The 15,392-nt window shown below is 47.7% G+C and overlaps 1 protein-coding gene across 1 annotated transcript in view; it reads right to left on the bottom strand.

Moving 5' to 3' along the window:
* Window positions 1-3,761: 3,761 nt before the first annotated feature.
* LOC144672767 (uncharacterized protein C10orf67, mitochondrial-like) overlaps window positions 3,762-15,392 on the bottom strand; it is a 148,750-nt gene continuing 137,119 nt past the window's right edge. Inside the window, exon 9 of the mRNA XM_078534744.1 lies at window positions 3,762-4,206. Coding sequence (XP_078390870.1) covers window positions 4,117-4,206 — 90 coding nt within the window. The 3' untranslated portion in view covers window positions 3,762-4,116. The remainder of the gene's footprint in view (window positions 4,207-15,392) is intronic.

The following is a 15,392-nucleotide window of genomic DNA, read 5'->3' as shown; positions in this document are numbered from 1 at the left end:
AATGGCCTACTCCTACTCCTAATTCTGGCTTTCTTGTACCAACATTGCTCCTGACCACTCACTTTTTCTTAGTGTAATTGTAAAAAAAAAAGTGTCAGTTTTGATATCCCTCAGATGTTTCTTTTCATATTCCCTTTTTGTAGCTTTTACTATCTGTTTTATAAGCTCCTATTGTTCTTTGTATCCCCCCCCCCAAGTTGCCAGGATCTGTACTTGTTTTCACATTTTTGTATGCTTTTTCTTATAGCTTTATGTTATTCTTTACCTCTTACATCATCCTTGGTTGCTTTTTGACAAGTTGAGCTCTTGCTCCTCAGGGGTTCTATATCGCATCAAATTCTTTTTTAACACTCTCCACTGATCTTCCAATGTTTTGCCCATTAACAGATTTGCCCAATTTACCGTGGACAGTCTCTGTCTCATAGCATTGAAATTAGCCTGACCCAAATCTAGAGTCTTTGGGCTGAATTTTCCCTTCCCGACATGGGGCTGACCCAAGTCGGAGGGCAAAAAAAAGAGACAGGTGGGACCTGAATCCCGAATTCCTGCCCCCGTTTCCAGTGCTGGTGTGGAGAAAGGGGACAGTTGCAATCTGACATGCATAGCAATGGACGTTAGGTGCATCATAGTGAAGATTGGTGAAGTAGTCATTTTGATATTTTGAAGGAGTTGCTTGGGCTTTGGAAGTCTGTGTAAACCATGTCAGCTCAGTGCAGTCGGGAACACAGCGGGAAGCTCCTCAGAAGTGCGGTAAAAGTTTGAAAACTTTGCAAGTAAGGAAACTTCAGTATTGCTGAAAAAAAAAGAGGTCAAAGCTTTATGCCTTGCACTCATCAGGACAATTTGCAATAATACAATCAGCATTCTCTTCTCATACAGTTTGAACTGTTGTTCCCTTTACATTTGGTATTCTTGCAAATTGTTCTGATGACTGCAAGTTGAAAAGCTTTGACAAAAATGTCTCTCTTTTTAGCAATACTCAAGTTCTGTACTACCAAACAACTATAAGGAAAAAAATAAAAGCAAAATACTGCGGATGCTGGAAATCTGAAACAAAAGGAAACTTTTGCAGTACCTCGACCAGAAAGTCAGGAAGGTTCTGAATTGACACCAGGGAGTAGGGAGGCGGCAGGGACATGGTGCCTGAACAAAAAGAGCCTGGGAAAAAAATCTGCCACCAACGGGGCATCAGTCCATTTAGCCAGACTTGAGCAATCTATACCGCAAGAAGTCTGCCACTGAACATGGATGCATCTCCCTCAAATCTGCAGGTCATTCAGGCACAGCAGCTTCAGCAGCAGCCATATGTGCCTCGAGAAAGGGTCCCCAGGCTGAAAGAGGCACAATTTCAGCAGCCAGCACTGAGGAGGAGAAGGAGCAGTGAATACCATGATCAACATATGTACCCCAAAAGACTTACCTAGCTGGAGTTGTCAGAGTGTCAATGGAGAAGGAGACTTCGGCTGTGCAGGGCGACCTCTGTGCCCTCCTAAATGATGAGCTGACCTTGAGAAGCATCCATCAACAGACCCTGATGGTGGGATTGAAGATCACTATGACCCTCAAATTCTTCATCTTGGGTTCCTTTCAGGGCTATGCTGCTGACCTCTATAGGATATCCCAGTCGGTTGTTCACCCAAGTACAATAGGAAAAGGGGGAGAGACAGTCCTGTGCTGCATGAAGAAGTGAATCTCCTCCATCTGTTTGAAACAGCATCTCCTCTTTGGCAGCCTTACTCGTTAGCACTGGCTGCTGCCTCAGTGACTTGGGCACATACTCCTCTGAAGTTGAGGAGCAGTATGTGCCCTGTGTTGCCCAGTTGCTTTGCATGTTGTATGCTGCAATCCAATGGTGGACGCAGGGTAGTTGGAAGACTCATGCACCTTTCCAAAGTGTTGCAGGTCACTGAGCCACTTGTGGCACTGCACCCAGTTTCGCCGGTGCTCAACCAAAGTGCTGACCAACTGCATGATATGCAACCATACCGTCTTGGTGATGATGGGGTATATCTTGCAGTCTGCCAAGAAGGGCATGCCCCTCCTGCTGCTGACCACCTGGACCAGGATGTCAAGGATACGGTTGTTGAAGCAGGGAGCTGGGGTGTCCCAGCTCTCCTTGCTTTTTCCTGCTCCAGCCATCCTGTCATTAGGATAGATGAAGTACATGGGTCAGTATGAGCGTTGTCCATGTGTATGATACATCATTAGCATGGTAGGATGACATGATAACAAGGGGATGGTGTTTTGTGGTCTGATATATTAGCGATGGGTTTGCCATGTACAAGCTTGGTGGCCTCACCATTGCCGTACAAGTGCCAGGGTGGCAAGCGTTGACACTGTGCAGCAACATTCTAAGTGGCCAGAACTTCTTGAGGGGCAGATGTGCCTTGGAATGAAGTAAAGCTAGCTATAGCCAGAGGAGTGCTCAGTGTCTAGCCTCATCTGTTGAGATTGTAGGGAGATGGGTTGTGTGAGGTCAGAGTGTAGGGAGCAGCCCCTGAGCTGGGCTGCTATGCCCACTTGCAGCGCTGTACTGTGATCCGCTGCATGTTCACTTGGGAAAATTCAAACACTTGCAGGGCAATGCAGAGAAAGGCTGGTCTAGCAGATTCCTCAGAGCTGGGTATTCTCAGCCAGCAGATCATGACAGCAAGGGGTTGGGAGTTTAATGAGAGTTTCTTCATATTGGGCCAACTTTTAGAGCGGCAACCTATTATTAGCTAACAATGACATCAGCAATGATAGTTAAGTACTGACAGCTCAAAGGTCATCCAAATGTTAGTGCGTTATTGATAAGTTCCCCAAACAACTGCCTCAAATTCTTGCAGCGTCTAGATGGCAGCAGAGGTGGGCCTTTTATAGGTCCCAAGACAGGATGCACATGCCCCCATGCCCAAAATTGTTCTCATCATCTACTGCACCTCCATGCTGGCGCAAGAGGCAGTGGCCCTGACTCCAGCCGTCCCCCACTCAATGTCATGTAGATACATGGGTGAGCACTGCTGGTCAGGATTGCAACGTCTAGAAATCGACTGACTCCTGATTTCCACTTCAAAGATGAAAATCCAGCACTTTCTCTCTTGCAAGCACTACTTTGAAATTCATCATATTATGGTCATATTAAATAAATGGTCATGAATTGTTAAGTTGTTAACTAAATCTGGCTCATTACTCATTACTAAATCTAATATGGCCATTGTTGACCATATCTATCCCCATTGTTGATTCTATGAAATATTGTTGCAGAAAACTATCCTGAACACAGTCAAGAAGTCTAATACCTATCTGACCATGAGCTAGGGTGCTTATCGCAATCTATATGAAAATTAAAATACCTCATTGAAACCACTCTAGCTTTGCTACATGCTTGCTTAATCTCTACATTTATAGATTCTACCACTTCACAGCTGCTACTATAATAAGTATAGTAACAAAATTAGAAAATTATATGGAACTACAACAGTTCTGATTAAAAAATAAGTTGGGTGTGGATAGATTACATCTATTAATTTTATAACAAATTTCTCTCTATTCCTTGCCTTCCCATTTGTTAATTGTTAGTCTCCCCCATTGTACTATCTGCTTTTGTTAAGAATACAAGATGGCCCAACTCAATATTGCTCCATGGTTGATTTACTAGGAGACTGTTCAAATAGTGTGGGAAAGGTTCCTTATCACCTGATCCCATTTTTCTTGTCAGTCTTAAGTAGTTTGTCTAAACTTCTAAAAATTAAATGACTACCAAAGAGTAAGAGACAGTTATGTGGAATAAGTATTTAATGTACCTCATTTACATAGCATGACTGACAAAAGAGGTTACTAATGGTGCAGCAGTAAGAACACTGGTGAGCTCCAACTCCTTTGGCTAAATACTGCCAGTAATTGTACAAGAAATGAAGCACTGAATCTTGCATAGTGACCATTTGTTTTACATCAGGATGGGTTTTATCTGTTATGAGTTCTTTTTAAATTCTCCAGTGCAAGATTTGTTAATGAACCACCATTTTCCAGAAAAAAGTTTACTCATCTTAAACAATGGTGTCTAGTGTGCTTTCTGCTGGCTAATCCAGATTTTAAACACACTTGCTCTGTTCATGGCAAAGCATACCTGACTGTTCAGAAAATCAGACTTGCTAGTAGTGGCCCACTTACCTTCAACTTTGTAGCCATTAATACACTTTCCATTTCTAATTTCTGTGTTTCCATCTGTCAATACAAAAAAAATGAACAGAATTTGTTAGGTGCTATACACCGGTTCCTGCTCAATGATTTCCTAAGAAATCTACATTTCCCTTAAACAATTAAATATTCTGTTTTTTATCTCACATCTTTAAATTATTTTCTCCCTTCACCAGCACTGCACCACATATCACTGTAGATGCGGCAACTTGAGGATGTGTGAAAACAACATAGGTTGACTTCATGAAATAAATATGGATCACAGAGGCCATCTCAACTCATTCATTCAGAAAAGATCTACAGTTTCTTACCATTCTTTGCAGTCACAATATTCAAATATAGTAGTAGTTATATTACTTGTAATCCTCTACTAGCAATGCAGAGGTATTGAGTTCAAATCCCACCCTAGAAAGTAGTGAAATTTTATTCAGTATATCTGGCAGGCTGCAACCTGAAAAAATAATGTTCATGAAAGCTGCTGGATTACCATTAAAGCCCAATGCTTCACTAATTTCTTACAGGGAATGGAAGCTGACACATCTACCCAGACTGAAATAATGTATTTTCAGTTCCACACTAGGAGCAGGTTTTTCTGGTCAGCAAGCGGGGGTGGGGCTCGCTCGCTGACGCATAAAATGACACGGGGATATGTCGGGTGTGCGTCCCGACGTCACCCTGCGACATTTAGATTTTCAGTTCGGCGGGCGCGCAGCTGATTTGGCTGCGTGCCTGCCAAGCTGTCAATGGCCTATTAAGGTCATTAAAAAACCAATTAACTTGATTGATGGACCTGCCCGTCCAACCTTAGGGTTGGCGGGCAGGCTGGGAGCCCAGGCGGGCCTCGGAAAAAGCATGAAACCTCATCCATGGGCAAGACGAGGTTTCATGAGGGCTTTTAAATGTTTATCAAATGTTTAAATAAAAGTTGAGGACACGTCCCAACTCATGTGACAGTGTCACATGAGGGGACACATCAGGGAAATTTTTTTATTACCTTTCCGTCAACTTCTGAATCGGAGCCGATCTCCCTGAGGCAGCACTTTGCCTCAGGGAGATCTGTGCGGTCTTTCGTGCGCGTGCACGAAAGAGCGCACTCCCGACTGAGGGAATCTCCCCCAGCCCGTTAAGGGAGCGCATAGCGCTTCCTGGCGCACATCATGCTGGGCAGGCCTTAATTGGCCTGCCCATGTAAAATGACAGCGCCACCCCGACCGAGGGCGCCGATCGGAAGGCCGGTCACCGGCGCCTGCTCCTTCACTTCCCCCCCCCCGACGGGGGGAAAATGTTCCCCTAGGGGCAGAATTTAATGCCAGAAGTGTGGGTCCGACAGCGGACCTGGAAGTAGATGGCATTGGTGTTTGGGGCAGATGTGGCCGGCTAAATGTGATCATGTGGCAGCTGGCCAATTAACCTGGTAGAGATGCCTGGGACCGGCCAATCTATTGCATGGTTAAGACTTCCTCCAAAATGGATTCCAGCATTTATGTCAGGCTAACTGGCTTGTAGCTTCCTGTTTTTTCTCTCCCTCTTTTCTTGAATAGAGGTATTACATTTGCTAACTTCCAATCTGTTGGGTCCATTCCAGAAATATAGAGAATTTTGAGAAACCATAGCCAGAGTATCCACTATCTCTGCAGTGACCTCTTTCAGAATCCTAGGATGTAGGCCATCAGGTCTTGGTGATTTGTCAGGTTTTAGTTTCTCCAGTACTTCTCCCCACTGACATTAGTTACCTTAATTTCCTCATTACCCTCTATTTCTGGTATGTAAGTTGTGGCTTCTACTGTGAAGTCAGACACACAATATTGGTTCATTTTCTCTGCCATTTCCTCAATCCCCATGATAATTTCTCTTGTCTCCGCTTCTAAGGGGGGCTTATGTTTACTTTAGCTACTCTCTTCATTTTTATATACTTGCAAAAGTTCTTACATTCTGTTTTTATATGCCTGGCTAATTTACTCTCATGTTCTAGTTTTTTTCCCTTTTTGTCAACTTTTTGGTGCCCTTTCCTGTTCCGAAACACTCCCAGACATCAGACTTACTACTATTCTTTGCAACATTAATAGTCTCTTCTTTTAATCTAAAATTATCCTTAATCTTTTTAGTAAGTCACAGATGGATCTTTCTTCCTGAGTTTTTGCTTTTCAATGGAATGTAATTTTGTTGAAGTGTTTGAATTGTTTCTTTAAATATTTTCCACTGTTTAGTTATGTCAGTTTTTAAAAATCTGTTTACCCAATCAATCTTAACAGCTCTCTCCTCTGTAATTGGCTTTGTTTAAGTTTAAGATTCTTGTTTGTGATTGGTTTCAAACTTTATGTAGAATTCAGTTGTATTATGCTCGCTATCTTCCAGCGGATCTTTTACAATTACTTTACTAAGTAACCTTGCCTCATTACACAATACTAGATACGACATGGGCAGGAAGAGTGACGAGGTCCTGCAGCGGGAGTTCAGGGAGTTAGGCAGAAAGTTAAAAAACAGGACCTCTAGGGTTGTAATCTCAGGATTACTCCCTGTGCCATGTGCCAGTGAGGCTAGAAATAGGAAGATAGTGTAGCTGAACACGTGGCTGAACAGATGGTGTAGGAGGTAGGGTTTCCGATATCTGGATCAGTGGGATCTCTTCCAGGGCAGGTGGGACCTGTACAAGAAGGACGGGTTGCATCTAAACTGGAGGGGCACCAATATCCTGGCTGTGAGGTTTGCTAGTGTCACTCGGGAGGGTTTAAACTAGTATGGCAGGGGAGTGGGAACCAGAGCAATAGGTCAGCAGGTGAAATAAATGACTGGGAACCAGTGAATATGGCCAATAGGACTAAGAGGAAGGGCAGGCAGGGAGAAATTACTGAACACAGTGGGAGTGGGGGTCTGAAATGCATTTGTTTCAATGCGAGAAGTATAACAGGCAAGGCAGATGAGCTTAGAGCTTGGATTAGTACTTGGGACAATGATGTTATTGCTTTTACAGAGACTTGGTTGAAGGATGGACAGGATTGGCAGATAAACGTTCCAGGATTTAGATGTTTCAGGCAGGATAGAGAGGGGTGTAGAAGAGGTGGGGGAGTTGCACTGCTGGTTAAGGGGAATATCACAGCTGTACGACAGGAGGACACCTCGGTGGGCTCATGCAGCGAGGCAATATGGGTAGAGCTCCGGAATAGGAAGGGTGCAGTCACAATGTTGTGGGTATGCTATAGGCTTCCCAATTGCCGGCGGGAGATTGAGGAATAGTTATGTAGGCAGATTTTGGAAAGATGTAAAAGCAATAGGGTTGTTGTGGTGGGTGATTTTAACTTTCCCTATATTGACTGGGAATCACTTAGTGCTAGGGGTTTGGATGGTGCAGAATTTGTAAGGTGCATCCAGGAAGGCTTCCTGAGACAATATGTAGATAGTCCAACTAGGGAAGGGGCAATACCGGACCTGGTATTAGGGAATTAACCCGGCCAGGTGGTCGAAGTTTCAGTAGGGGAGCATTTCGGGAAAAGTGACCATAATTCAGTAAGTTTCAAGGTACTGGTGGATAAGGATAACAGGAGTCCTCGGGTTAAGTTGCTTAATTGGGGGAAGGCTAATTATAACAATATTAGGCAGGAACTGAGGAATCTAGACTGGAGGCAGATGTTTGAGGGCAAATCAACAACTGACAAAGAGAAGTGACAAAGATGATCAACGATGGAAGGGCAGTGGATGTTATATACATGGATTTCAGTAAGGCCTTTGACAAGGTCCCTCATGGCAGACTGGTACATAAGGTAAAGTCGCACGGGATCAGAGGTGAGCTGGCAAGATGGATACAGAATTGGCTTGGTCATAGAAGACAGAGGGTAGCAGTGGAAGGGCGCTTTTCTGAATGGAGAGCTGGACTAGTGGAGTTCCGCAGGGATCAGTGCTGGGACCTTTGCTGTTTGTAGTATACATAAATGATTTGGAGGAAAATGTAACTGGGCTAATTAGTAAGTTTGCAGACGACACTAAGGTTGGAGGAGTTGCAGATAGTGAAGAGGATTGTCAAAGGATACAACGGGATATAGATCGGTTGGAGACTTGGGCGGAGAAATGGCAGATGGAGTTTAATCCGGACAAATGCGAGGTAATGCATTTTGGAAGGTCTAATACAGGTAGGAATTATACAGTAAATGGCAGAACCCTTAAGTGCATCGACGGGCAGAAGGATCTGGGTGTACAGGTCCACAGGTCACTGAAAGTGGTAATGCAGGTGGATAAGGTAGTCAGGAAGGCATATGGCATGCTTGCCTTCATTGGCAGGGGTATTGAGTATAAAAGCTGGGAAGTCATGCTGCAGCTGTATAGAACCTTGGTTAGGCCACACTTGGAATATTGCGTGCAATTCTGGTCGCCACATTACCAGAAGGATATGGATGCGTTGGAGAGGGTGCAGAGGAGGCTTACCAAGATGCTGCCTGGTCTGGAGGTTATTAGCTATGAGGAGAGGTTGGAGAAACTCGGATTGTTCTCACTAGAGTGACGGAGATTGAGGGGCGACTTGATAGAAGTTTACAAAATTATGAGTGGCATGGACAGAGTAGATAGTCAGAAGCTTTTTCCCAGGGTGGAAGAGTCAATTACTAGGGGACATAGATTTAAGGTGAGAGGAGAAAACTATAGAGGAGATGTGCGGGGCAAGTTTTTTACGCAGAGGGTAGTGAGTGTCTGGAATTCACTGCCAGAGGAGGTGGTGGAAGCAGGTACGATAGTGGTGTTTAAGAGGCAGCTTGACAAATACATGAATAGGATGGGAATAGAGGGATACGGACCCCCGAAGTGCAAAATGTTTTAGTTGACGGGCAATATGATCGGTGCAGGCTTGGAGGGCCGAAGGGCCTGCTCCTGTGCTGTACTTTTCTTTGTTCTTTGTTCTAGATCTAAAATAGCTTTATCCCTAGTTGATTCCACAACATATTGCTCCACGAAGCTGTCATGGAAGCATTTGACAAATTCACCTTCCAGAATACCTTTGTCAATTTGATTGGTACAATCCATCTGAAGCTCAAAGTCCCCACAACTATTCCATTGCCTTTGTTACATGCTTCAATAATTTCATGTTTAATGCTCTGTCCAATGGTATAACTACTCTTTGGAGGCATGTAAGCAACTCCCACTTGCATTTTCTGACCCATACGATTCTTAAGGCTCAATTTTCTGGCTGGCGGGGGGGTGCGGAGTGGGTGCGGAGTGGGAGCGGGTGGGCGTGGATCTGATTGCCGCTCGTGATCGGGTCCACGCCGCCATTTTACGTGGGTGCGCCAATTAAGGCCCACCCAGTGTCCTTCATGACTCCCATGCAGAGCAGGAGTGGGCGAGTGGCATCAGGCACACTCGGCCCACCGAGTCCAATGGCGACCCTGTGGCCTGTATAAAGGAAGGCCTGGCAGCAGTGGCTGGGCGAAGGGCTCTGCAGAGGGGCAATGGAGGTGATGCAAGTCCAGAGGGTAGGCCATCGGGGCAGGCTAGGCCGAAGGGTAGGCCATCGAGACAGGCCAGGCTGGAGGATAGGTCATCCGGTCAGGCCAGGCCGGAGGGTAGGGCGGGGGGGGCCAGTGTGCCCCTTGTTTTTCCGATGACCGCCTTGCTGCCTTCCTCGAGGAGGTGGCAGCACGGCAGGAGGTGCTGGTTCCCCAGGACGGGAGGAGGAGGCCCCCCCACATGACGAAATGTGCTTGGGAGGAGGTGGCAGAGGTGGTGAACTTCCGCGATGTGGTGTGGCGCACCTGGATCCTATGTCGCAAGTGCTTCAAAGGCTTGTTGCGCTCTGGAAAGGTGAGGACAATGTTGGCACTGGTCACTTAACCCAGCAGGTCGCTTTCCCCCTGCTGCTCCCCGCCTCCCCCCTGCCCCTCCATCAAGTCTGATTATAGTGACTGCATTGAATCATTGATGGCATGTGTCCTTGCATGTGGTGCACTGAGGCCTACATTACTGTTTTGGGGGCAACCTGGAGGAGCTGCACCTAGGCGCAGTGCTGGAACTGCAGGACATGTCAAAGTCAAGGTGATGACATGCTGGGAGGGGAGCTTCACGGTGGCATTGCAACGAACCATCTGCTGCCCTCTGCACTCCACGTGCTTGCGCCTCCTTGCAATGGAAGGATATACCGTGTGGTGCCTCATGTGATGTAGGCAGCATGTGGCCAGGGGCGGGTGCGGGGAACAGGCCTAACATCTTTGTGTGAGTGTTTGGCAGCAGTGGGGTGAGGAGGCACTGGAGCCCTGATATGTCCAACTCTGGTTGGGGTGGGCCCTGTGCGAAGAGAGTCCATGTACAATTTGCAAAAATCAATGCTCTTCTCTCATTCTCAGGGGAAGAATGATCATAATGCTGCAGGGCGTGTGAGGGCTGGCGGCGGCCAGGCGCAGTTACCCATTTTCAGCCGGTTTGAGCAGGAGGTCCTGGATTTGGAGAGGCGCCATGCGCCCAGGTCCACTGGCGTCGGTGAGGCTGGGGTGCCATGGCCAGGTATGTATGCCCAGCAGTGAGGTCACCATTGTTCTCCCAGCAGCCATAGCATTGCTGAATGTTAAGTGATTTAATTATGCAACATGGCTTGACCATTGCTTATGGAAGGATGAGTGCATAACGATCTGGGGGACAGTGATGCACTTTGTCATTGTCTCCACGTTAACTGTTCCAATGTCCTTGTTCTTCCTTTTAGCATCAGCGGAGCAGGGCTGGGAGGAGGAGCAGCAGAGGCCCACTCTCGCACCTGAGGGCCCGAAAGTCTCACCAGCGTCACACCATCTCTACCAGGCAGGCATCAGCGCAGATACTAGCACCTCAGCGGGAATTAGAACATCGGCTAGTGTCCCGGGACACAGCGATGAGGGCACTTCACAGTTGCTGGAGGAGCTGGCAGAGATAGGGAGTGTCCATAGCGCCAGCAGTTGAAGGACTGCACAGAACCAGGCACATGCTCAGTCGGTGCCTGATGATGTGCCTCTGGAATCGTCCGCGACGCAGCAGGGGCAGGAAATGTGGCTAGGTGTGCGGCAGCATCTGGGGAGATACATGAGGCTATGCTTGGCTTGGTCTCCATGGTGGAGGAGTCTACGTGGACGATCGCTGTAACAATGAGCCACATGTCTGAGCGCCATGCATCCCCCATGGAGAGAGTGGTGACTCTCGTGGAGAGGCTCCTCCAAGAGACCCATCAGGGCTTCCTGGGGATGCGCTCTGACCAGCAAGCCCTCACATCAGCACTGACCTCAGTTGGTCAGTGCCAGTGTGGGAGATGGTCTGGGCACCAAGTTTCCCAGCTTGGTACCCATCCATCCACGGTGAGCATGGAGCGAAGTGACCTCACATAGGTGCAGCATCTGCCAGTCGTCTCTGCGGGCACCTCTCAGGGTGCTCCCGATGAGGGCGGCAGTTCCTCCGCCCCTCTGCCAGTGACCGTTGCATCCGGTGAGGCTGCGACGACTAGGGAGATGGCAGCTGTGGAACTGGCAGCGCCCTCCCAGGCGGGGCCAGCACAGGTTCCACGGGCCAGAGGATGACCGCCAAGGTCATCGAGGTCAACAGGACAGCAGAGTAAGCAGGCTGTCTCAGATGCCACTCCCAGCGATGGGGCAGCACCAAGACGTAGCACCCGGAAACGTAAACATAAGGCACCTTAGGCACACCACGGGTTTATCACTGGTGCTTTTGTGTTGGCCCAAGATGAGCTCTATGATTTGCTTTGAATTTAAACATCATTGTCATTTTCTTTGCTTAAGTTTCTTTGCTTGTGATATTAAATTCAGACATGTGACCATGGCTGAGGGTGCCTCTTTTCTTCTGCATGTATATGGTTTCCAAAAATGTTATGAGTGCTTTGGGGGACATTCAGCTTTATTATCAAGGCCCTTAGTGACAGTTCCTAACCTGGTAGATTTTGCACTTAGGTATCGAGTATGGAGCCTACAGCTCAGGCTTGTCCTGGAGGTACATCTGTGGTGTGCTAGCTGAAGGTTCATTGGATTAAAGCCTCCCTGGTGTTCCTGCCTCCCTGCAGTATGCCCGGGTCAGCGTCTACCCCCTCAGCATTACCCTGTGCGTGCTCATCCTCAAACTCACTGCTGGACTCATCGTGTGCAGCCACAGCCACTGCGTCGACGCCTTCATCGTCCACTGCATCCCCCCCTTTCCAGCGCAAGATTGCGGAGAGCGCATCATGCAACCACTATCACCGACACATGATCTGGGGTGTACTGGAGTGCGCCCCCTGAATGATCCAAGGATCGGAAGCGCATCTTGAGAAGACCGATGGCTCTCTTCACCACAGCCCTTGTGGAGGCGTGGCTCCTATTGTACCACTGCTCAGCTTCTGTTCTTGGGCAGCGGAGAGGCGTCATGAGCCACCTTCTGAGGGGATAGCCCTTGTCACCCAGCAGCCAGCCATCAAGCTGGGCTGGAGCACTGAAGAGCCCCAGGACCTGGGAGTGTCTGAGGATGTAGGCGTCGTGGGAGCTGCCTGGGTACCTTGCACAGACTTGTAGAATCTGCATCCTGTCCTCACACACTATCTGCATGTTCATGGAGTGGAAGCCCTTCCTGTTGATGAAGGCACCGGGCTCACCTGCTGGTGCCTTGATGGCCACATGTGTACAGTCTATTGCACCCTGGACGCGGGGGAAGCCAGCAATCGCTGCGAAGCCTTTGGCTCGTTGTGTATGGCTTGCCTGGTCCCAAGTGGATGAAGGTCAATGCACGGCTGAACAGAGCATCTGTAACCTGCTTGACACATGTGTGGACGGCTGATTGGGAAACACCGCAAAGATTACCCACCGAGCCCTGGGGGAGCCAGAGGCATAGAAGTTGAGGGCAGCTGTGACCTTCAGAGCCACTGGCATGGGGTGTCCACCCACACAGTTAGCGGAGAGCTCAGGCCCAATCATCTGACAGATATAGTTGACTGTCTCCCTTGGGAGACGGAGCCTCCTTCGGCACTGCACCTCAGACATATTGAGGCAGCTGCTTCGTCGCCAGTATACCCTGGCAGCTGGATAGTGGTGTCTTCTGCGGCCCCTTCCGCCTTGGTCTACCTCTTGGCCCTGCACCCCTTGTGCCTGCGCCTTTCCTCCCAAAGTTAGCTCCCCTGGAGGCTGAATGTGCACTCCTGGCCTCCTCCCCCTTCTAGCCCTCCCTTCCTCCTCAGAGGAGGTGCCTCCAGTGGACAGTTCAGCTCCCATTCCCAGGCTAAGGGAAGGCTTCCTGAAACCTGCAAGTCCAAAAAAGATTCCTCATTGCAGAGCGCTGACCTGAAAGTTAAGAGTCCAGACAGAACAGCTGGTATGTGTTTTGAAGTATTGTAGATCACACAGGCAAGTTTCAATAACTTTGAAATATCAGTACTTGAGAGGGCACACTTGTGATCCCACTGAGCCCTCTTATCCCACCCGTGGATGAGGTTTATACAAATGTGTCCTACCTGCCTGCCTGTTGTGCCTGTGCGCCACCCCGAAGATTGCACAGGCGCCAAAAAATCACAGTCGATTGGAACCTCAAGGGCCTTAAGTGGTCCGTTAATTAATGGCGAGCGTGCAGCGGATATCATCGTGTGCCCGCCCAATAAAATATTGCGATGGCGCACAGTGACGTCGGGACGCTCGCCTGACGTCACCGCGTGTCATTTTATGCGCGTGCGTGCGGGGCCCGCCCCTGCACACCAATGGGGAAATTTGACCCTTAATCTCCATCCATACTGATTCTACTTCCTGATTTTCTGAGCCAAGATCCTTTCTAACTGATGTCCTTATGTTATCCGTTATTATCAGGGCTACTCTTCTTTTTCCATTCTCCCTACCTTTTTGAATTGCTGTGTACGCTGGAATATTTGTTTCCCAGCCTTGGTTACTGTAACCATGTCTCTGTAATAGTAATTAGATCTAAAACATTTATCTCTATTTGTGCCATTAGTTCATCTATTTTATTGTGGATGCTCTGTACATTCAGATAAAGTGACTTCGCTTCTTTTTTTACTAATATTCTTTGCATGGACCTTACTCGCTGATGCACTATTACCGTTGAACTCTTTGTCACTTCTTATCCCACTTAGCTTGTCTTTAAGCGCAGCGATATACTTTTCTATTGCCTCAGCTTTTATCTTTGTATTTCTAAATCTCTCTTCGCCCGAATTCTCCTGCCTCTGCTAGTTTAAAGCCATTTTCCCTACTCTGACCATATTTAGTGGTGCACTCTAATAATTGTCTCTTCCTGTCTGTTCCTGTCACACTCTGATTACCATTACCCATATCGTTATCCTGCACTGTTGCCTTATACTTTCTCTTTAACATTTCAAATCTCCCCTCATGTGAACCCTCTCCCCCACTATTTAGTTTGAAGCCCTCTCTACAGCCCTAGTTCTACGACTCGCCAGGACACTGATCCCAGTGTGGTTCAGGTGAAGACCATCCCAAAGGGAAACCTCACTCTTTTCCCAATACTGGTGCTAGTGCCGCATGAATCAAAGTCCATTTCTCCCACCCCAATCTTTGAGTCACGCATTCAACTCTGATCTTATTTATCCTATGCCAATTTGCTTGCGGCTCACGTAGTGATCCAGGGATTATTATCTTTGTGATTCTGCCTTTTAATTTAGCCTCTAGTTTATTATAATCCCTGAGCAGAACCTCTTCCTAAGTTCTACTTTTGTTAGTACCCATGTGCACTACAACAAATGGTTCCTTCCCCTCCCACTCAAAGTTCCTCTCCAGGCCAGAGGAGATGACCTTAACCGTGGCACCGGGCAGGCAACACAGCCTTCAGGATTCACACTCTCAGCTGCAGAGATCATTATCTATCCCCATAACCATACTGTTCCCTACTACAATTACATTCCTTTTTACTCCCCCCATTTGAAAGACTCCCTGCACCACGGTTCTGTGGTCAATTTGCTCATCCACCCTGCATTCCCTGCTCTCATCCACACAACCTGCAAAAACCTCAAACCTGTTGGGCTGAGGCTCCTCTATTGTTACTTCTGGGTCCCCAAACATTCCTGACTCGCAGTCACACCAATGACCATGGCCCAAATCAGAAGTGCCCAGCCTACAGGGTGTGATTGTCGCCTGGAATAAACTTTTCCCTTCCCTAATGCATCGCAGTACCTGAAGTTTGGACTCCAACTCATCAACTCCGAGCCAAAGTTCCTCGAGCTACAGACAACTTATTGCAGTTGTCTTTGTCATGGATTACACTGATGTCCACCAGCA

This window comes from Cetorhinus maximus, chromosome 3 (assembly GCF_964194155.1).
Source record: "Cetorhinus maximus chromosome 3, sCetMax3.hap1.1, whole genome shotgun sequence".
Classification (NCBI taxonomy): Eukaryota; Metazoa; Chordata; class Chondrichthyes; order Lamniformes; family Cetorhinidae; genus Cetorhinus; species Cetorhinus maximus.
The sequence above is the reverse complement of the archived record's forward strand: the minus strand, read 5'-3'. Positions and strand labels throughout refer to the sequence as shown.